General features: G+C 41.9%; 1 protein-coding gene across 2 annotated transcripts; it reads right to left on the minus strand.

Annotated features, from left to right (window-relative positions):
• Positions 1–33: 33 nt before the first annotated feature.
• On the minus strand, positions 34–15045 carry LOC129826108 (peroxidasin homolog). 2 transcript variants are annotated; one of them, XM_055886435.1, is made up of 10 exons: positions 14956–15045; positions 13405–13445; positions 12126–12301; positions 10843–11127; positions 10527–10678; positions 10252–10405; positions 4821–5010; positions 4636–4730; positions 4355–4541; positions 34–345 (listed from the first exon to the last, which is right to left on the minus strand). In XM_055886435.1, exons 3-10 carry the CDS (start codon positions 12229–12231, stop codon positions 48–50), a joined length of 1467 nt encoding a protein of 488 aa, XP_055742410.1. In that variant the 5' UTR covers positions 12232–12301; positions 13405–13445; positions 14956–15045; the 3' UTR covers positions 34–47. The 2 variants fall into 2 exon arrangements, with proteins under 2 accessions (XP_055742410.1, XP_055742411.1); XM_055886436.1 differs by lacking the exon at positions 13405–13445 and having other exon boundaries at positions 14956–15027.
• Between the last annotated feature and the right edge of the window lie 8123 nt (positions 15046–23168).

Below are 23168 nucleotides of genomic sequence, written 5' to 3' on the forward strand. Positions count from 1 at the left end.
GATGATGATTGCAATTGTATATGCGTACTGAATGTAAACATGTTTTATCAATATCTCCTATACAGACACAGAATATAATATCTCCTATACAGACACAGAATATAATATCTCCTATACAGACACAGAATATAATATCTCCTATACAGACACAGAATATAATATATCCTATACAGACACAGAATATAATATCTCCTATACAGACACAAGGCTAGTGAATAATAAACCCACGCCATGTGTGATGTCTTACCAAAAACGTTCAGTCTGGCTGTTCTAGAGGTCACAGATCTGTACAGGTGGATGTTGGACGCTCTGCAGAAGTACACTCCCCTGTCTGTGTCATGGGCACTAGAGAAACAAGCAGTTAAAAATGGCTATTATACTGGCTGTTAAAGGCAGTTATAGTCAATGAACTAATCACTGATCATAATCTTGATGTGATTGGCCTGACTGAAACATGGCTTAAGCCTGATGCATTTACTATGTTATATGAGGCCTCACCTCCTGGTTACACTAGTGACCATATCCCTCACGCATCCCGCAAAGGCGGAGGTGTTGCTAACATTTACGATAGCAAATTTGAATTTACAAAAAAAAAACTGACGTTTTCGTCTTTTGAGCTTCTAGTCATGAAATCTATGCAGCCTACTCAGGCCTCCTGGGCCATATACAGCGTTCCTCACTGAGTTCCCTGAATTCCTATCGGTCCTTGTAGTCATGGCAGATAATATTCACATTTTTGGTGACTTTAATATTCACATAGAAAAGTCCACAGACCCACTCCAAAAGGCTTTCGGAGCCATCATCGACTCAGTGGGTTTTGTCCAACATGTCTCTGGACCTCACTGCCACAGTCATACTCTGGACCTAGTTTTGTCCCATGGAATAAATGTTGTGGATCTTAATGTTTTTCCTCATAATCCTGGACTATCGGACCACCATTTTATTACGTTTGCAATCGCAACAAATAATCTGCTCAGACCCCAACCAAGGAGCATCAAAAGTCGTGCTATAAATTCTCAGACAACCCAAAGATTCCTTGATGCCCTTCCAGACTCCCTCTGCCTACCCAAGGACGTCAGAGGACAAAAATCAGTTAACCACCTAACTGAGGAACTCAATTTAACCTTGCGCAATACCCTAAATGCAGTTGCACCCCTAAAATCTAAAAACATTTGTCATAAGAAACTAGCTCCCTGGTATACATAAAATACCTGAGCTCTGAAGCAAGCTTCCAGAAAATTGGAACGAAAATGGCGCCACACCAAACTGGAAGTCTTCCGACTAGCTAGGAAAGACAGTACCGTGCAGTACTGAAGAGCCCTCACTGCTGCTCGATCGTCCTATTTTTCCAACTTAATTGAGGAAAATAAGAACAATCCGAAATCTATTTTTGATACTGTCGCAAAGCTAACTAAAAAGCAGCATTCCCCAAGTAAGGATGGCTTTCACTTCAGCAGCAATAAATTCATGAACTTCTTTGAGGAAAAGATCATGATCATTAGAAAGCAAATTACGGACTCCTCTTTAAATTTGCGTATTCCTCCAAAGCTCAGTTGTCCTGAGTCTGCACAACTCTGCCAGAACCTAGGATCAAGGGAGACACTCAAGTGTTTTAGTACTATATCGCTTGACACAATGATGAAAATAATCATGGCCTCTAAACCTTCAAGCTGCATACTGGACTCTATTCCAACTAAACTACTGAAAGAGCTGCTTCCTGTGTTTGGCCCTCCTATGTTGAACATAATAAACGTCTCTCTATCCACCGGATGTGTACCAAACTCACTAAAAGAGGCAGTAATAAAGCCTCTCTTGAAAAAGCCAAACCTTGACCCAGAAAATATAAAAAACTATATATCGAATCTTCCATTCCTCTCAAGAATTATTGAAAAAGCTGTTGCTCAGCAACTCACTGCCTTCCTGAAGACAAACAATGTATACGAAATGCTCCAGTCTGGTTGTAGACCCCATCATAGCACTGAGACGGCACTTGTGAAGGTGGTAAATGACCTTTTAATGGCATCAGACCGAGGCTCTGCATCTGTCCTCGTGCTCCTAGAACTTAGTGCTGCTTTTGATACCACCGATCACCACATTATTTTGGAGAGATTGGAAACCCAAATTGGTCTACACGGACAAGTTCTGGCCTGGTTGAGATGTTATCTGTCGGAAAGATATCAGTTTGTCTCTGTGAATGGTTTGGCCTCTGACAAATCAACTGTAAATGTCGGTGTTCCTCAAGGTTCTGTTTTAGGACCACTATTGTTTTCACTATATATTTGACCTCTTGGGGATGTCATTCGAAAACATAATGTTAACTTTCACTGCTATGCAGATGACACACAGCTGTACATTTCAATGAAACATGGTGAAGCCCCCAAATTGCCCTCGCTAGAAGCCTGTGTTTCAGACATAAGGAAGTGGATGGCTGCAAACTTTCTACTTTTAAACTTGGACAAAACAGAGATGCTTGTTCTAGGTCCCAAGAAACAAAGAGATCTTCTGTTGAATCTGACAATTAATCTTGATGGCTGTACAGTCGTCTCAAATAAAACTGTGAAGGACCTCGGCGTTACTCTCGACCCTGATCTCTCTTTTGACGAACATATCAAGACTGTTTCAAGGATAGCTTTTTTCCATCTACGTAACATTGCAAAAATCAGAAACTTTCTGTCCAAAAATGATACAGAAAAATGTATCCATGCGTTTGTTACTTCAAGGTTAGACTACTGCAATGCTCTACTTTCCGTTAGTGCTAAAAACGGCTGCTAGAATCCTGACTAGAACCCCAAAATGTGATCATATTACTCCAGTGCTAGCCTCCCTACACTGGCTTCCTGTTAAGGCAAGGGCTGATATCAAGGTTTTACTGCTAACCTACAAAGCATTACATGGGCTTGCTGCTACCTATCTTTCCAATTTGGTCCTGCCGTACATACGTACGCCAGGGTCACAAGACGCAGGCCTCCTAATTGCCCCTAGAATTTCTAAGCAAACAGCTGGAGGCAGGGCCTTCTCCTATAGAGCTCCATTTTTATGGAATGGTCTGCCTACCCATGTGAGAGACGCAGACTCGGTCTCAACCTTTAAGTCTTTACTGAAGACTCATCTCTTCAGTAGGTCATATGATTGAGTGTAGTCTGGCCCAGGAGTGTGAAGTTGAAAGGAAAGGCTCTGGAGCAACGAACCGCCCTTGCTGTCTCTGCCTGGCCGGTTCCCCTCTCTCCACTGGGATTCTCTGCCTCTAACCCTATTACAGGGGCTGAGTCACTGGCTTACTGGTGCTCTTCCATGCCGTCCCTAGGAGGGGTGCGTCACTTGAGTGGGTTGAGTCACTGACGTGGTCTTCCTGTCTGGTAAGTTGGTGGTTGAAGATATCCCTCTAGTGGTGTGGGGGCTGTGCTTTGGCAAAGTGGGTGGGGTTATATCCTGCCTGTTTGGCCCTGTCCGGGGGTATCATCGGATGGGACCACAGTGTCTCCTGACCCCTCCTGTCTCAGCCTCCAGTATTTATGCTGCAGTAGTTTATGTGTCGGGGGGCTAGGGTCAGTCTGTTATTTCTGGAGTTTTTCTCGTGTCTTATCCGGTGTCTTGTGTGAATTTAAGTATGCTCTCTCTAATTCTTTCTTTCTTTCTTTCTTTCTTTCTTTCTTTCTCTCTCTCGGAGGACCTGAGCACTAGGACCATGCCTCAGGACTACCTGGCATGATGACTATTTGCTGTCCCCAGTCCACCTGGCCGTGCTGCTGCTCCAGTTTCAACTGTTCTGCCTGCGGCTATGGAACCCTGACCTGTTCAACGGACGTGCTACCTGTCCCAGACCTGCTGTTTTCAACTCTCTAGAGACAGCAGGAGCGGTAGAGATACTCTCAATGATCAGCTATGAAAAGCCAACTGACATTTACTCCTGAGGTGCTGACTTGTTGCACCCTCGACAACTACTGTGATTATTATTATTTGACCCTGCTGGTCATTTATGAACATTTGAACATCTTGGCCATGTTCTGTTATAATCTCCACCCGGCACAGCCAGAAGAGGACTGGCCACCCCTCATAGCCTGGTTCCTCTCTAGGTGCTTCTACACCTGCATTGCTTGCTGTTTGGGGTTTTAGGCTGGGTTTCTGTAAAGTACTTTGAGATATCAGCTGATGTAAGAAGAGCTATATAAATAAATGATCATACAATATATTAACATAGTCACACACACACACACACACACACACACACACACACACACACACACACACACACACACACACACACACACACACACACACACACACACACACACACACACACACACACACACACACACACACACACACACACACACACACACACACACACACACACCTGTGGAAGATGAGGTCTCCATTAGGCCCAACAGTGAAGTGTGTCTTGGTAGTGAGGAGGCGGTTGTTCTTGAACCAGGACACCGTGGCTGGAGGCCTGCTGTAGGGGGGTCTGCAGACCAGAGTAACAGAGTCTCCCATCCTCACTGTCTGGTTGGTGGGCTGCAGGACAAAGTTCCATTCCATCTCTGTGGAGAGGGAGAGAGGTATTGTATGTCAGTTAAGGTGATAGTATTGATATTTAGGTTGGAATAATAACAACCAGAGCATGGTATACAGTACCTGCTGGGAGGAGATAGGCAGGCTGAGATCTGACAGTCTCCCTCTCATTCCTGGCCTCACAGTGGTAGGAACCCTCATCTTCCTCAGACACATTCCTGGGAATGAGGAGCACAGATGCTTTTTACATTGGATTTAATGATTTAAAAAACAATGATAATGTCATAATGTCCTCAAGATCTCCTCACTTGAACACAAGCAGCTGTCCCTTGTTCTGCAAACTCAAGCCGGAGCTGTTCACCAGGAGATGGCTGTCTTTGAACCATTGCACTGTGGGAGCTGGGAAGCCTCGGGCAGCACAGCACATGGAGACCTCTGTCTCCATGGCGATGGTGAGGTTGTCAGGGCCCTGGGTGATCTGCAGCCCTGTAGGGACTCCTGAAGAGCAATAGATACAGTACATGTCTGTGTGGGGGGTGGGTGTCTCAACTCTACACAGACTTCCTGTGTAATGTTCAACAGATAAACATGGGGGTGTGTCTCAACACTACAGTGGCTTCCTGTCAGTGTTGGGGAAGCTACTCTGAAAATATAGTTTACCAAGCTACCAATTATTTCACACTGAAAGAAGTTAAACTACACTAAAACGACCCTTAAGAATAATATAGCTTACTTCAATCAATCAATCAAGTTTATTTTATATAGCCCTTCATACATCAGCTAATATCTCGAAGTGCTGTACAGAAACGCAGCCTAAAACCCCAAACAGCAAGCAATGCAGGTGTACAAGTACTTAACTATAGTTACTTTGAAAAAGTAGTCCACTACACCCAACTACTTAGTGAAAAATGATCATATGTAAATGTCATAGACTACAAAATTCATGAACAGATCACGTTGGAGTCATAATGTTAACAGAATGTATAATTTAGCCAATTAAACACAAACACAATGTTTCAAGTGAGAATTAGGCAGTAGTGTGTAGTTCCAGTAGTAATGAACTTAAAGTTTGCCCCTGTTCCCTCAGACACAGTAGTATTTTTTTCTGAGCCTGTGTGACGTAGGATGCGAAATCCCAAACCACTTGAAGCTGGGATGTCCCTCCTACCATTTCATTTGCTCTTCTGAATGTCCATCAACTCCTGGTTAAACCCTACATCACAGCCACGGACAAAGCACATGCCTGCAATCATTACATCGTAGCTCAGCAGGAGAGAGTGGTTTCATCACAGAAGCACATTCAGAAATTGATTTATTATCCATTAATCCGTTAATATTAAACAAAAACAACGAGCTCCTAACGAGTTCAGCAAGCCAAGCTAGAGCTCTGTGAGACGTTCACAGTGATCAAGAGAGACCTTTAGAAAATATGCACATTTTCTCTAACACTAAACATACAAATATGTATTGTACAGTTATAAGGAAGGTGAAATCTTATAGTTAGTCATTTTATAAATTTGATTATGCTATATTTAGAAAGCACATAAGTAATTTCAAGCCTTATTCATTCACTTTAGTTGAATAGGAGATATATCATATAAAATATTTTATATTTGTATTATATTTCTACTGTGTACTTCAGCCTTCTAAAAATACTTGAGTGTCCTGAAAAGTGACTACACCTCAATATATAAACATTTTCTCCAGAAAGGTGAGATTTTAATCTTTCTTTGAGTATGCAGCCTTACTAGTTATTGTTTATGGCCCTCTCATGATGAGTAATTACTTTTGGGGATTACTTAGATGACATAATAAATTACATTTAGTTTAACTGGTTAAGGTGCAGGGAGACAGTGCAAGAGACGGTTGTTGTGCCGACGGTCAGTCCATGTTCAATAGTCTGATGGCTTGTAGGTAAAAACTGTCTCTGAGCCTGGAGGTACGGGACCCGATGCTCTGGTACCGTATGCCAGACGGTAACAGAGTGAATAGTCCGTGGCTGGGGTGAGCGAGGTCCTTTGATGTCCTGTATGGTGGGGAGCACGGCTCCAGTGATGTACTGGGCTGTCTTTACCACCTGCTGAAGGGCTTTGCGGTTGTGAACAGAGAAGTTTCCGTACCAGGCCGTGAGGCAGCCGGTCAGGAAGCTCTCGATGATGCTGCGGTAGAATTTGGAGAGCCGTCGGAGAAAGTAGAGGTGCTGTTGCGCATTCTTGACCAGGGCTGTGGTGTTGTCAGTCCATGTGATCTTCTCGGTGACGTGGACGCCGAGGAACCTGAAGCTGCTGACTCTTTCCACTACAGCCTCGTCGATGTTGATCGAGGCGTGTCCTCCTCCCTGCTTCCTGAAGTCGACAATCAACTCCTTCGTTTTGCTGACATTGAGGCAGAAGTTGTTGTTTTGGCCTCACACTGTCAGGTCTCTGGCATCCTCCCTGTAGGCGGACTCCTTGTCAGTGATGAGGACTACAACTGTGGTGTCGGCCGCAAACTTGAAGATGGAGTTGGTGTTGTACTTCGCCACGCAGTACAGCAGTACAGCAGAGTACAGCAGATGTACAGTGCCTTTGGAAATTATTAACCCCTTGACTTATTCCACATGTTGTTGTGTTACAGCCTACACACAATACCCTATAATGTCAACGTGGAATTATGTTTTTAGACATTTTTACAAATTAATTGAAAATGAAAAGCTGAAATGTCTTGAGCCAATAAGTATTCAACCCCTTTGTTATGGCAAGCCTAAATAACTTCAGGAGTAAAAATGTGCTTAGCAAGTCACATAATAAGTTGCAAGGACTATGTGTGCAAAAACACTCTTTAACGTGATTTATGAAAGACTACTTCATCTCTGTACCCAACACAAGCAGTGAATATCAAACACAGATTCAACCACAAAGACCAGGGAGTTTTTTGAATGCCACGTGAAGAAGGGCACCTATTGGTAGATGGGACAAAAAATGTAATATGCCTTTGAGCATGGTAAAATTATTAACTACACTTTGGACGGTGCATCAATACACCCAGTCACTACAAAGATACAGGCGTCCCTCCTAACTCAGTTGCCGGAGAGGAAGGGAAATGCTCAGAGATTTCACCATGAGGCCAATGGTGAAAAATAAGACTAGAGTCGATGTCCACTCCCCCACCGAAATCAAATTAGCATAATAAAACAATCCCCATGTCAGTTTAAGCTAGAGATATGTTTGTATTGGATGTGTCTCAATCCTCCGCATCCGCCAATATTGCACTTCCGCATCTGCGGTGAAAGGTGACAGAGCAAGAGCGGTGTTTGCCGGCATGTTAACCCTCGCAAGGCTGCCAGCCCAGACAGCTTCCCTAGCTGCGTCCTCAGAGCATGTGCAGACCAGTGGGCTGGAGTGTTTAAAGACATATTCAATCTCTCCCTATCCCAGTCTGCTGTCCCCACTTGCATCAAGATGTCCACCATTGTTCCTGTACCCAATAAAGCAAAGATAACTGAACTAAATGTCATCATGAAGTGCTTTGAGAGGCTTGTTAAGGATCATATCACCTCCATCTTACCTGATACCCTAGACCCACCTCAAATTTGCTTACCGCCCCAATGTATCCACAGACAATGAAATCATTATTGCACTGCACACTGCCTTATCCCACCTGGCCAAGGGGAATACCTATGTAAGAATGCTGTTCTTTGACTTTAGCTCAGCCTTCAACACCATAGTACCCTCCAAGCTCATCATCAAGCTCGGGGCCCTGGGTCTGAACCCTGCCCTGTACAACTGGGTCCTGGACATCCTGACGGGCTGCGCCCAGGTGGTAAAGGTAGGAAACAACACCTCCACTTCACTGATCCACAACACAAGGCCCCACAAGGGTGCGTACCCAGCCCCCTCCTATACTCTTTGTTCACCCATGACTGCGTGGCCACACACGCCTCCAACTCAATCATCAAGTTTGCAGACGACACAACCATAGTAGGCCTGATTACCAACAATGACGAGACAGCCTACAGGGAGGAGGTGAGGGACCTGGGAGTGTGGTGCCAGGGAAATAACCTCTCCCTCAACATCAAGAAAACGAAGGAGCTGATCGTGGACTTCAGGAATAAGCAGAGGGAGCACGCACCTATCCACATTGATGGGAACGCAGTGGAGAAGGTGGAAAGCTTCAGGTTCCTCAGCGTACACATCACTGACAATCTGAAATGGCCCACCCACACAGACAGTGTGGTGAAGATGGCGCAACAGCACCTCTTCAACCTCAGAACGCTGAAGAAATTTGGCTTGGCCCCTATGACTCTCACAAACTTTTACAGATGCACAATTGAGAGTATCCTGTATGGCTGTATCACCGCCTGGTACGGGAACTGCACCACCCGCAAACCGCAGGGTTCTCCAGAGGGTGGTGCGGTCTGCCTAACACATTACCGGGGGCACACTGCCTGCCATCCAGCACACCTACAGCAGCCGATGTCACAGGAAGGCCAAAAAGATCATCAAGGACATCAACCACCCGAGCCACTGCCTGGTGCATCAAAGCTGGGACTGAGAGACTGAAAAACAGCTTCTATCTCATGTCCATCAGACTGTTAAATAGCTATCACTAGCCGGCTACCACCCGGTTATCCAACCCTGCACCTTAGAGGCTGCCGCGCTATAGAAATAGACATGGAATCACTGGTGACTTTAATAATGGAACACTAGTCATTTTAATAATGTTTACATACTTTATTACAAGCATTTCACTACACATGCAACAACATCTGCTAAATATGTGCATGTGACCAATACATTTTATTTGACCATGAGACATCCCGAAAATCAGTCTTCTCACAAAATTACCTGTAGCGTCGGTTTAGCCTACAAAGTATTCAGGTCTACAAATTACCACTCTATGAAAATATGAGACTATCACAAACACGATGGGGTTCTCTGTTTTGTTCTACGACCCCCACAAGCGTCTTGGGACTCGTCTGAAGTCGGTACCTCCGATCTGCCAACTTCGGTCAGTACCGTCCGAACAATTTGGGCTACACACTATGACCCCTCTGAGACTCACAAACATGTACATGTGGGTTGTTTTGAAACAGGCCTCACAAGACTCATCTGAAGGTCCCCCGGTACCAGTTGAACAAAATATATGGAAGTATACATGGAGACTGTTCAGTGCCAAAAATATGGGGTTAAATATACAAGAAAAAAAACTAAAACAAGTGTTTCCTGATCTTTCTTATATCTCTAAGATAAAGGACAGCCTCTTCAGAACAAACTTCCTTTTGATTTGTTTTTGGGACTATCTGTTGTTCCGTGCTTGTGTATGGGCTAATAGCAGTAAGGCCATACACATACACACGGTTTATCAAATATTTTTTTAATATATGTTTTTAAAACGGCAGAATTCACAATCAAATAGGTAAATGGTCCTAGGTATGGCCTTCTTAAAACATTTCCATATAGTTTAGTAGACTTGATATTAAAACATGTTTTCACTTTGTCACTACGGGGTATTGAGTGTAGATGGATGAGAACAAAATCTATTTAATCTTTTTTTGAATTCAGGCTGTAACACAATAAAATGTGGAATGAGTCAAGGGGTATGAATACTTTGTGAAGGCGGTGTAGATTGATACAGGAGCTGGCTAAAACAGAAAAAGACTGGCACCAACTCTAGTGCCGTCATCCATGCTGTTCTAAGAAGACAGGGCAGAGAGAGGGGGTAAGCAGGAAGTAGGGAAGAGGCTGTGCATTGTTTCACCTTGTACAGTGAGTGTAGCCGCCTTGCTCTCCAGGCTGCTGTTCACTAAGGCGTTGTGTGTGACACAGACGTATTCCCCGTCGTCCTCTACTAAGACATTAGAGAGGTGCAGAGTGCCTGAGGTCTTCCTCTGGTTACCCCCTCCATATTGGCCCTGGAGTAACACAGTGTGCATTTAGACATACACACAGCCACACACAATCAAATCTCCACATATACAAAGACACAAAAAAGACATGCATTCAAATCCATGCACAGACTAATGCATTCAATACCTGAATCTGAGTGCCTTTGGTGAAGAGTGTGTTGTCTTTGAGCCAGGTGATGTGTGCAGGGGGTGAGCTGTTCCCTGAGACACACTGGAGGAACACTGCCTGACCCTCACTGACCGTCTGAGACTGAGGACTAAATAACACTGCCTCCAGCTCTACACACACAGTATCAAACAAAGGATCAAATGTATCTATGCTTTTCTCATTTCTGAAACAGACATCACATACAAGCCAGATATGTTCTGTGTACTAAAGTTAATGTAAATGTATTGTATTACTTCAGCAGAGGCATGCACAAGAGGTGAGAAGGCTAACCAACCAGCTTCCATCACATGGACAACAGTCCTGATGTGTTTGGCTCCAATGCCTGCACTACAGACATATCTCCCCAGGTCCCCCTCTCTCAGCTGGGGGAAGAACAGAGATCCGTTGGCCACTTGGTGGATCCCTTTGTCAGGACCAGGACTCAGTGCTGCTGCCTCTCCGCTGGCCCTTTCCCATCGAACAGACAGTGCCCCCTGGCGGCTGGAGTCAGACACTGCACAGTGTAGTGTGAGGGGAGCACCCAGCACACCAACACTATCCTCTGGAAGGGTGGAGAACACTGACCACAGACAGAAGTGTGAGACACAAACCAGAGAGAGAGAGAGAGAGTTAACAGGCAGCAAATCGACATACTAATTCTGAGGCTTCACTATTCAGAGTTGATCCCATACATTGGTTGGGTCTAATCCTGGAACGCTGATTGGTAAAACCGCGTTCCAGGCAGTGTCTATTCCACAAGATACCAACCGGCTAAAGCTAGGATCTTATTAAACTGTAGGTTAAGCAACATATGAGACCCAGTCAGTCTCTGCTTGTCAGTAACTTGTCATGTGAAAGGATACAGAGCTAATTAATGCACCAGTTAGTCACCAAAATGGCTAGTTACTGTATGTAATATGAATACTTTACTTCAAAACATTAGCTGCAATCATTGACAGTGAAGTAGCCAGTAAAAGTGAGTATTGTTTTGAGTTATTACTCTACAGAATAAAACAACAGAAGATGATTCACATTCATATATGAATTTACAAAAGATCTAATGATTGAATGTTCCCAAACAGCCAATTTATCTGAGAACCTTGATAATCATATAACAGTGTTTGTGAAGCTGTGTGTTGCTAGGAGACAGATGAAGCTGAAGCAGGTTTTTTTTCAGGCCTTTTGTCACATGTATACACGAGGTCTGGAAATTAGCATGGGGACTATTTAGAAAACTAGTCTCGATCATTGCAGAAATCATGACAGTATCAGTATTTCATTGATACATAAATAACTTGTAATATTAGCGTTGCAGGTCAATAAAGTGTGGACCTATATCTCTCATGAAAATGTATAGTCTGTCCTGTAAATGTGATTAATGATATGACCAAAAAAAACTCACCAGTATTAATCAATCATTGTGCAGCAACCAGTATTTACAATAAGTGTGCAATAATTTGGCAGCAGCATTTGCATTACCACATTTGGCTCCACTCTTTGACATCAAACTGCAATAACAACAACAAAGACGAAAGCATACATATTGAGCACTCTGTATTCAGTTTGCCTCTCACTCACCAAGGTCAGACAGGGCTGGTTGACTGTGAAGAGAGCAGGAGAAAATGAGCAGCCAAAGGTGAGAGGCCAGAGCAGGGGGACCACAGACAGACATAGACTCCAGCATCCTACTGCAGGGCTCCACCTGACGCTGAAGTCCAGAGAGGCTTGTCCATGGGAACAGCAGTGCGTGTGTCCTGAAAAACAGTGTGACAATCACATATCATTTTCATTTTATGCGGTGAATCAGAGATTATATGAGTAGATTTGAAAAAGGTAACTTGATTGTTTGACCAGTTTAAATCAGGGGCCTAGCAGCGATTATTTCACATTTTCCCTATGTTGTTTGCAATTATTTGTCTGATTGTGGATTTATTATAGTGTGTAACTAATAACATTCATTGTATTATTTTGCATACAAAGAGGTTGCCAATCTTGTTGCACTGTTGCAGTTCTTTTGTGCATGTGTGCATGCATTTTCTAAAAGCTCCATGCAATATATGAAAGAGCTCACTTAGCACCACTCCCCCATCTCTCTCTCTATATCTCTCTCTCTCTCTATATATATATCTCTCTCTCTCTCTCTCTCTCTCTCTAGCTCCCTCTCTCACTAGATCTCTCTCTCTCTCTCTTGCGCTCTCTCACTAGATCTCTCTCTCTCTCTCTTGTGTTCTCTCTCTCTAATTCCTAATTTGGTTGTGTATTTCAGTGGCACCGCGATGGCAGTGGAGCATTGTCTGCTACTGGCCTCTTTACTCTCTTCAATGGGCGAGCCACTTTATCCTCCAGCTCAGCAGCAGCAGCCCCTCCACTCAATGTAGGTGACATGAAAAGGCCTGCAGAGCTTTGTACTGTGAAGATCAGTTATCATCAGCCCCCCTGGAAGAAAGCTGCCTGTCTGATCATATGGGCTTTCATGCTCATACTAAGCTCGACATGGCCATGTAAGGATAGAATGACTATGTAATGCGACACAGTTTGTGCTCGTAGAGGTGTGTGTTTCGCGCTTGTAAACATGACAGGATTGAAGAGGGGAATGTAGTGTATTTGATCTCAAGAAGCTTTAAAATCCTCATGCTGGACATGCATATAAAAGTAGATTAGTTACACGTGATAGTGATAAATAAACAACAACAAAAAAAACACTGCATTTACTCTGCTGTGATGCAGGGTTAAGGTATAGGTTCATATTGCATGGGGTAATGAGATGTCTAAAGTATGTTTTTCTCAGTGGCGTGAGCAGCTATAGTGAAACTATGAGGAAATAGCTCAAATCACAATAATTGAATGATAAATTCACCTCAGATTGTATCAATGGTCATCTACTCCTTCACGGAATATCTGTATAACACGAAACAACAAAATTGACATAAAAAAAGTCACCTCAGGCAACTGAGAGCATACACTTCAATTTCCATTAAACCTAAATATTTGAAGTAGACGCCTGAAAATTTGACACAAATGTCAGTGTAATACTGCAGGCAGAGAGGACACAGATTACTTAAGAACTGTGATAGTGAAAGCGGTCCCATGGCCATGGCCCCTAATTGGCAGTGGAAGTACTTGCTAGTGGTCATGTGAATGGGCACTTTAGGGCCTGGACTCATCTGGCGTGGGTAGCAAGCTAACAGCTATCTGCTGAGAGCCTGGGGGTGTGTGTTTTCTTTAACCTAACAACAGGCCATTTACCTAGCAAGCAGTTTAGCAAGTCATTAAGATTTTTCTTCATCTCTCACTCAAGCACTTACAGATGCAGGATCTTAAATTGAGCCAGTTTGCTACAGCAGCAACAGAAAATGTGGTTCATGGATATATTTATTCCAAAGTGGAAATTGCAAACTTCAGAAGCATTTTTAAACCTCAAATGCACTACTAGTTTTAAACGTTCTCTTGCAACAGGGTGATCAAAATAATATCCTACATCTGTATATTCTCTGTCTGTTTCTTTGTTTTTTGTTTTCAGATATTTTGCCTTTACAGACATGTGTTATTTGTCCGCAGCATTTGTACAAAAAATAAATAATAATACTCCAACGAGACAGGCTCCTAAAGTATCAAAATGTTTTCAATTTGTTTTTGAAATTACATTATTTATGTGTAATGATATAAACATACAAAGATACATTAAATCAATGTTGGTTATTGTAAAAGGCCACTGCAACACTTACAAATTGACATGAAACTTAATTACCAGAAACGCACACCCACTGTAATATTACAATATATTTGAATGTTACCGCAACTAGCACTATTGGAGCACTATTGTAACTGGAACTAACACTATTGGAGCACTATTGTAACTGAAACTAACACTATTGGAGCACTATTGTAACTGGAACTAACACTATTGTAACTGAAACTAACACTATTGGAGCACTATTGTAACTGGAACTAACACTATTGGAGCACTATTGTAACTGGAACTAACACTATTGGAGCACTATTGTAACTGAAACTAACACTATTGGAGCACTATTGTAACTGGAACTAACACTATTGGAGCACTATTGTAACTGAAACTAACACTATTGTAACTGGAACTAACACTATTGGAGCACTATTGTAACTGGAACTAACACTATTGGAGCACTATTGTAACTGGAACTAACACTATTGGAGCACTATTGTAACTGGAACTAACACTATTGGAGCACTATTGTAACTGGAACTAACACTATTGCTAAAAACTACTATTCAAACAAATGACAGCATGAAATGCCGAATGCATGTAAATGTTTCCTATTGTAGCAAAATTGCTAAAATTACAAGACAACCTTTGCTTAGGCTATTTATTAGCAAGTTATAGAATGATGAAACACAGTATCATGATGTATAAAGTAAGACACTGTACCTTCAGTCAGTAGATCTCTCCAGCTATCTCTGGTCCACGCAGACCCTCCGCTCGTCCGCTGCATATGCTTAGGTTTCAGGTGGAAAGGACAAGCCACGCTCACTTGCACATGCACGCATCAGACACGCGCACACACACACACACACACAAATACACACACACACACACACACACACACACACACACACACACACACACACACACACACACACACACACACACACACACACACACACACACACACACACACACTCACACACACACACACACACACACACACACACACACACACACACACACACACACACACACACACACACACACACACACCCAGTGGAGCAGAGCAGAGCATAATCCATTCATAGCCACTTCCAACAGTACTATAACAAGCTTATCATCCTAATACAATAGAAAGTATTGTGTTTCTATTGTTTTTCCAGATGAAGGAGCACTGATGCGTTGTGAAAAAAGGTATGCACAGATAATGATTAGGGTTGCAAAGTGAAGGTATATTACTGACAATTTTTTACATTTTCCAGTAAACTATCAGAATTTAGGAATATTTCAAGGATTTTATGTAACCTATCACAAGACATCTAGTGGCCCTTTTGGGTACTTCAGATGACCACAGGTGTCTGTAATTATCTCTGGCCCTCTGTGTGGTCTTATCACATGTACAATATATGAAATCATTAAATAAGATGATTTAAAAAAATAAAATAATGGATGACAAAGCTGTAAAACATTATCTTAAATACAAACCATCAACTTAGTGAATAACATTGGTGTTAAATATGAGGTTTTCAGCATGAAATATCCTTTATTAGTAATGTTTTGGCGTCAATATAAGGGAATGCGTAACTGGCGGCAGGGAAGTCAGGCGCAGGAGAGCAAAACTGGGTAATCAACGGAGCAGTTTTATTCATAAAACCACCGGAAACCAGAACAATAAACAAATGGGTACAAAACCCGTCGCGCACCAGAGAAAACGTGCACATGCACTTACAATAAACAATTCCGCACAAAGACATGGGGGGAACAGAGGGTTAAATACACAACATGTAATGAGGGAAATCGAGACCAGGTGTGTGAGAAGACAAGACAAAACAAATGGAAAAGGAAAAGTGGATCGATGATGGCAAGGAGACCGGCGACGCCGACCGACGGGCGCCGCCCGAAAAAGGAGAGGAACCGACTTTGGTGGAAGTGGTGACAGTCAAATTGGTGGCAGTTATGAAAAAAGTCAATAGTTGGAAGAGTTGTAGAGTTAATTAAAAATAATGCCATTGTTGATTAGATGCTTTTTCATTAATCAGCTATTTTCTCTTGAGCCATATGGTTTATCTACTAGAAACTCATAGACAATTTTATAAAGTTATTCAAAGATAAATTACGATAGATTGCTATAGATTTTCTGTAAATTACCTAAATTACTGAAGATTCGGTTAACTTTGGTAAACTACTGGTAGCTTTTCAACACTACGAATGATGAACGTGTTTTAATATACCAAAAGGCACAATTTGAAAGTACTATCAATGAACAATATGGGACACACAGTATGAAGACAGAATTGTAAATGTCCTGTAACAACTCAAAAGAGTTGCCTGTACATGAGTGACTAAAACCAGCAGTTCTATGATAGCTTTCAATCCATAGAAGTGGATCTGTTAATGGACTGTGCATCATGGAAAGTGCTGTCTGGACTTTTTCTGCCTTAAATGAGGCTAATGAGAATGACTGCAAGGCAACACTAAACCAATATTGTACCCGTTTTTGTCATTGGAAATAATGTGCTGTCGTAGATAAGGAAAAACAGAAATGAACACTTTATCAAACAATTGCTAACAACACCATTGTGTCGTGTAAGATGTTGATGAGACACATAACCTGTTCATAGAAAATAAGGGGCTTGTGATTGCCTTGACTGAACTCATTAAGCATTGTCTATAGACAAGGCTGTCAATTAAGGCTGAGGACACATCAATGTAAGCATAAACGGATAAGCAAGTTTCTTCTTCCCATGTTAGGGAGAAAAGCAGATAGGCTAAACACTATGGTCTCATCTCCATGGAACTGAGGCCATAGTAGCACTGTTTAGCACATCCAAAGGCATGGCTATTATCCACACATAGCCTCACCTCAGTCGACCTGTAGTAAGTCTTTGCAAATGTAAATCGACTTATTTTTCCCAATCAATTCAGCGCAATAAAATGGAAATTCATGTACAAATAGGCCCGATTTATAATCTATGCAAGGAGGGTGATTTTAATTAACCGGACAAAGACTAATTTAGTTGGCACGTGATATTGTCTGTTCTGGACATCAAACACACAAATTCACCAAGCATTTACATTTGTTGCTGATGTGATAAAGTTGAAAAAAAGTACTATATAAAATGTAAATCCTGGGGGGGAAATGTGGTCATTGGTTAGTTATGAATATAACTCTACTCAGAAGCCTCAATAATGCAATAATAATGTAATTGACATGCAATGTACTAAGATGAGTCATTGATTTACTGAGGCCAAATTGTCTCTAGAGCTAGGAATATGTATTCTGTGAATCAACTTCTGCAGCTCTTGCACGGTAATGTAAATGCATTTACCAACAACCATAGTAAAACAAATATTATAAGAAATGTGTTTGTCTTGTTTTTTTATGCATTGATGTACCTTCCCAGTGAGAGGGCTTGTTGTGAGATAATGATAATGTGACAGATGAAGGGACTTTCCTCAACATTTACAGGGTGTGGGTGTGTAGAGTGGTGTCATTCAAACCCTCAGCTCTCGGCTCTCTAATCAAGCCATGTGGACCAGCAGGCAGACACTACTGAGCAATAACTCAGCTTACCCTGCAAAACGTGCAGTACTATTACTACATAAATATATTGATTGGTACACAAACCATCAGCTTTAAATGACTTTTTATTCAAATATGTCTAACAATAAATTAATTCCAAGTATACCTATTCACTGCCGTGTTTCTCAGGGCCAGAATTGCGAACTAGCTAGAAGTTTTGATTTGACAGTTTTTTAATGGTTTATTTGAGTACCAAGGGATGAAGGTCTTCAGTTGTTGCTATTATCATTGAAATAGTAAGTCTTACAGCCAGTTAAATTCAGTGTTTGTACTGAAAATCCCAATAAACTGTAATATGGAACAGATCCTTGTTAAAAGCATGACATTCAAAAGAAACAGGCTACAGGTCAGGTGCAAGAATTGTGATGCACAGGACGTGCTATTATGCCTAGCAATCATTTTAGAAGACACAATGTTAGCCTGGTCCCAGATCTGTTTGTGCTGTCTTGCATACTCCTTTGGTCATTGTCATGCGTGTGAAAAGGACCATAGGAGTTGGCGGAGTTGGTGAGACAACACAAACAGCACAAACAGATCTGGGACCAGGCTAAAACAATAGTGATTTCTGTATTCTCGAGTTCAGAAGTCAGAAAGCAGAGGGCTCAGCCAGACAATGATTGGAGTAAAAAGGAAGAGGGCAGGTACTTTGAAGACAGGACTGGCAGCTCCGTGGAGATCAGGCCAGCAGAAAGCCTGCTCCAACGTGTGACGTGTCTCAGGACTGATACCTGGAAAACCAGGAGGGTTGAGGAGATTGGTACAGATGTAGTAGTGAATACATAGAATACTTTTTGTATCCTGTAAATATGATCTTACCATGTTGTGTCCATTCATTCCAGGTATGCAGTGAGTCACTTTTATGCTGTCCTCCAGTGTCTGTGTGGAATGGAATTGAATTGGAACTTAATATTAAATGTGGGAACAACACACCTACTGTACAAGCATGTAGTTTGTTAAGATAAAGTGCTCACCTCTTGAGTGATCCAAGAGCAGATGCTTCAGTTCGCGGAGAGCGCGGGTGAGATTCTCCAGACGGTGGTGAAGGTAGACATTCTCCTCTTTCAGAGCGTGGATGGTATCCTGGAGCTCATAGCCAGAGCCAATGCTTAGAAACGAACAGACCACCCAGAACATCACAGCCACCTGCACAGTGAGCAGTGTTGTCTCCCTCAAGGCCATAATAGCGAAAGATAGGCTAATAGCAATTCTGTCTGGCAAAATCAGCTCAACGTTTCATTGCTTTGTCAAGAATGTCTGAATACCCTTACTGCAGCAACTGATCTGATAAACGGCTCAGCTGCTCCAACATGTGATAAAAGCATGTGTAAATGGCAGCATTGCCTATTTCTAGGGCTTGCCTTTTTCTAGGTCAAACCATTATTTGGGGTCCAGTAGTGGTGGGCAGCCATTGGCAACTTTCAGAGATCAATTGTACTGTTCTGCATCCCTAATCTAGGCTAGGGAGGTGCTTTTCTGTTCCCTAATGACATTGACTTCATAAAGTCCACCACAAAGGTGAACCAATCTGCTGTGAACAGTGAACCTATCACATTCCAGGAAACCAGAGAAACCCAGATGGATTCAGCCCAAGTCTGCATTGCCTGGGAAAGTAGTTATCCACATATAAAAAATACTACAGTAGTAGTTACTATAAAATATTCCAGTACTTACTATATAATTCTGGAGTAAACTGTTGTATACTGTACTATGCTACACACTGTAGTATCCCTTGATAGTGTGTAGTACTTTGTAAAGAATTTTGTAGCATACTGTAGAATACTATAGTAAATACAACATTATTATCCACAAAAAACACTGTAGTAAATAATACAGAAATGTCCACAAAAACAATACAGTCCTCAATTTTTTTTTCAACTATAGTAAATACTACAGTATTTAATTTGCATATACCCTGCCCATTCCCCTCCACTACATCCCAATTTGCGCCACCCATAAGTGAGAAAACTACATGCCAAGTACAGACTACATATTTTGTTTCCTACAGGTTAGAAGAAAAGAGCAGAAGCTCTGAACTCTCCGTTCAGACCCCAGTCCTACCTACCTACCTACCTACCTACCTACCTACCTACCTACCTACCTACCTACAGGTTAAGGAAAATTAGTTCATTCAGTATTTCTCCAATAGGTTTCCTCAAGGAGAAAGCCCCCCACTTCTATGTCAAAGATATTAAAACAAAAACAGTTTAGTAAATACTACAGTAATGCCCCCCAAAACACTACAGTAAATTCTACAGTATACTAGAGTCTGCAAAAACCCTACAGTAAAAACTACAGTATACCGTACTACAGTCTGCAAAAACACTACAGTAATTACTGTAGTATATAGTGCTCTTTTTTACCACAGTATTTATACTATAGTTAACTATAAATTCTACAGTATACTACAGTGAATACTACAGTTCGTCCGATGAAAAAAACATTCCTACCATTGTATACACTATGCTATTTTTTAATGTGGGTAGCTCTAACCAGAGACATATTTTTGTGATGAGGAGCAATTCCACTAAACTAAACTTGGCGAGACTTACCACAGAACCTGGAGGGGACTGGAGTATCTACTATTTAACCTCGAGCCTCTATCCTTGTTGAGGATTGGCTTGAGCTGTTTACAGTCTCTGTCTGTAACCTGTCTGTGACATCTGCACATCCTGTAATGCCTGAGTAAGTCCAATTCCTCTTTAAAACTGACAAATTTGCATTTTTGGGGGTTGCAGTCACCTCCGTGGTTACAGTTCAAAGTTAGCTGACAAAAGTTGGAAATTGGTTTGATGTTACGGAGGTCATACATAGAGCTTCGGAGAAGGAAACTCCTCAATGGGATAACATCTGGAGTTTTGTGGGAAGTTAAAACGGAAGAAATAAAAAAATATCCCTGGAGTGATTGATGCACGTCAGATGAATTGAGTAGTAAGGATCGGACCCTTTCTTTCAATTTTCGCCTGAAGTGACATACCCAAATCTAACTGCCTGTAGCTCAGGACCTGAAGCAAGGATATGCATATTCTTGATACCATTTGAAAAGAAACACTTTGAAGTTTGTGGAAATGGGAAATTAATATAGGAGAATGTAACACATTAGATCTGGTAAAGGATCATACAAACAACAAAACAAGTGTTTTCTATTTTATTTTTTTTCTCCATCATCTTAGAAAAGCAAGAGAAAGGCCATACATTAAGATAAGAGCCTAGGTGGCATTTAGATTTTGTCCACAAGATGGCAGCAGTGTGTGCAAAGCTTCAGACTGACACAGTGAAGAATTACCTCACTACACAATATTTTGCATGAAGTCTGCAGGAGCCAGACCAAAATTACTGAATGTAAGTACATTTTTTACCTTCGGAGGTGAATGTATCAAACCAGTTGCCGTGATAATTGTGTTTTGTTGTTGTGCACTATCCTCCAACAATAGCATGGTATTTCTTTCTGTAATAGCTACTGTAAATTGGACATTGTAGTTAGATTAACAAGAACGTAAGCTTTCTGCCCATATACAGTGGCAAGAAAAAGCATGTGAACCCTTTGGGGTTACCTCGATTCATCTAAGTCACAACAATAGACACATTTTTTTACATTTTTTTTATTTAACATTTATTTAACTAGGCAAGTCATTGAAAAGGACAAATTCTTATTTACAATGATGGCCTACCAAAAGGTAAAAGGCCTCCTGCGGGGACGGAGACCTGGGATTTAAAAAAGAAATACAATATAAATATAGGACAAAACACACATCACAACAAGAGAGACTAGATAAACACTACATAAAGAGAGTCCTAAGACAACAACATAACAGCAAAACATGACAACACAGCATGGTAGCAACACAACATGACAACAACATGGTAGCAACAAAACATGGTAGCAACACAAAAACATGGTACAAACGTTATTTGGCACAGTCTACAGCACAAAGGTCAAGAACGTAGAGACAACAATACATCACACAAAGTAGTCACAACTGTCAGTAAGAGCGTCCATGATCGAGTGTTTGAATGAACAGATTTAGATAAAACTGTCCAGTTTGAGTGTTTGTTGCAGCTCGTTCCAGTCGCTAGCTGCAGCGAACTAAAAAGAGGAGCGACCCAGGGATGTGTGTGCTTTGGGGGACTTTAACAGAATGTGACTGGCAGAACAGGTGTGTATGTGTAGGATGAGGGCTGCAGTAGATATCTCAGATAGGGGGAGTAAGGCCTAAGAGGGTTTTATAAATAATCATCAACCAGTGGGTCTTGCGATGGGTATACAGAGATGACCAGTTTACAGAAGAGTATAGAGTGCAGTGATGTGCCCTATAAGGAGCATTGGTGGCAAATCTAATGGCCAAATGGTAAAGAATATCTATCCGCTCGAGAGCACCCTTACCTGCCAATCTATAAATTATTTAACTGTAATCTAGCATGGGTAGAATGGTCATCTGAATCAGGGTTAGTTTGGCAGCTGGGGTGAAAGAGGAGCGATTACGATAGAGGAAACCAAGTCTAGATTTAACTTTAGCCTGCAGATTTGATATGTGCTGAGAGAAGGACAGTGCATTGTCTAGCCATACTCCCAAGTACGTGTATGAGGTGACGACCTCAAGCTCTAAATCCTCAGAGGTAGTAATCACACCTGTGGGGAGAGGGGCATTCTTCCTACCAAACCACATGACCTTTGTTTTGGAGGTGTTCATAACAAGGATAAGGGTAGAGAAAGCTTGTTGGACACTAAGAAAGCTTTGTTGTAGAGCATTTATAAGACTGTATCATCTGCATATAAATGGATGAGAAAGCTTCCTACTACCTGAGCTATGTTGCACATAGTTGCAAATAGAGTTGCACATAGTGTGCTTAAACTAATGACACACAAATTATTGTATTTTTCTTGTCTATATTGAATACATCATTTAAACATTCACGGTGTAGGTTGGAAAAAGTGTGAAACCCTAGGCTAATGACTTCTCCAAAAGCTAATTGGAGTCAGGAGTCAGCTAACCTAGAGTCCAATCAATGAGACGAGATTGGAGATGTTGGTTAGCGCTGCCTTGCCCTATAAAAAACGTAGTCTACAAAACGTAAAACAGTAAAACAAGAATGGTGTTCATGGGAGGACACCACGGAAGAAGCCACTGCAGTCCAAAAAAACTGAAGTTTGCAAAAGTGCACCTGGATGTTCTACTGGCAAAATATTCTGTGGACAGATGAAACTACAGCTGAGTTGTTTGGAAGGAACACACAAAACTATGTGTGGAGAAAAAAAGGCACAGCATACCAACATCAAAACCTCATCCCAACTGTACAGTATGGTGGAGGGAGCATCATGGTTTGGGGCTGCTTTGCTGCCTCAGGGCCTGGACAG

Source organism: Salvelinus fontinalis, chromosome 28 (assembly GCF_029448725.1).
Source record: "Salvelinus fontinalis isolate EN_2023a chromosome 28, ASM2944872v1, whole genome shotgun sequence".
NCBI lineage: Eukaryota > Metazoa > Chordata > Actinopteri > Salmoniformes > Salmonidae > Salvelinus > Salvelinus fontinalis.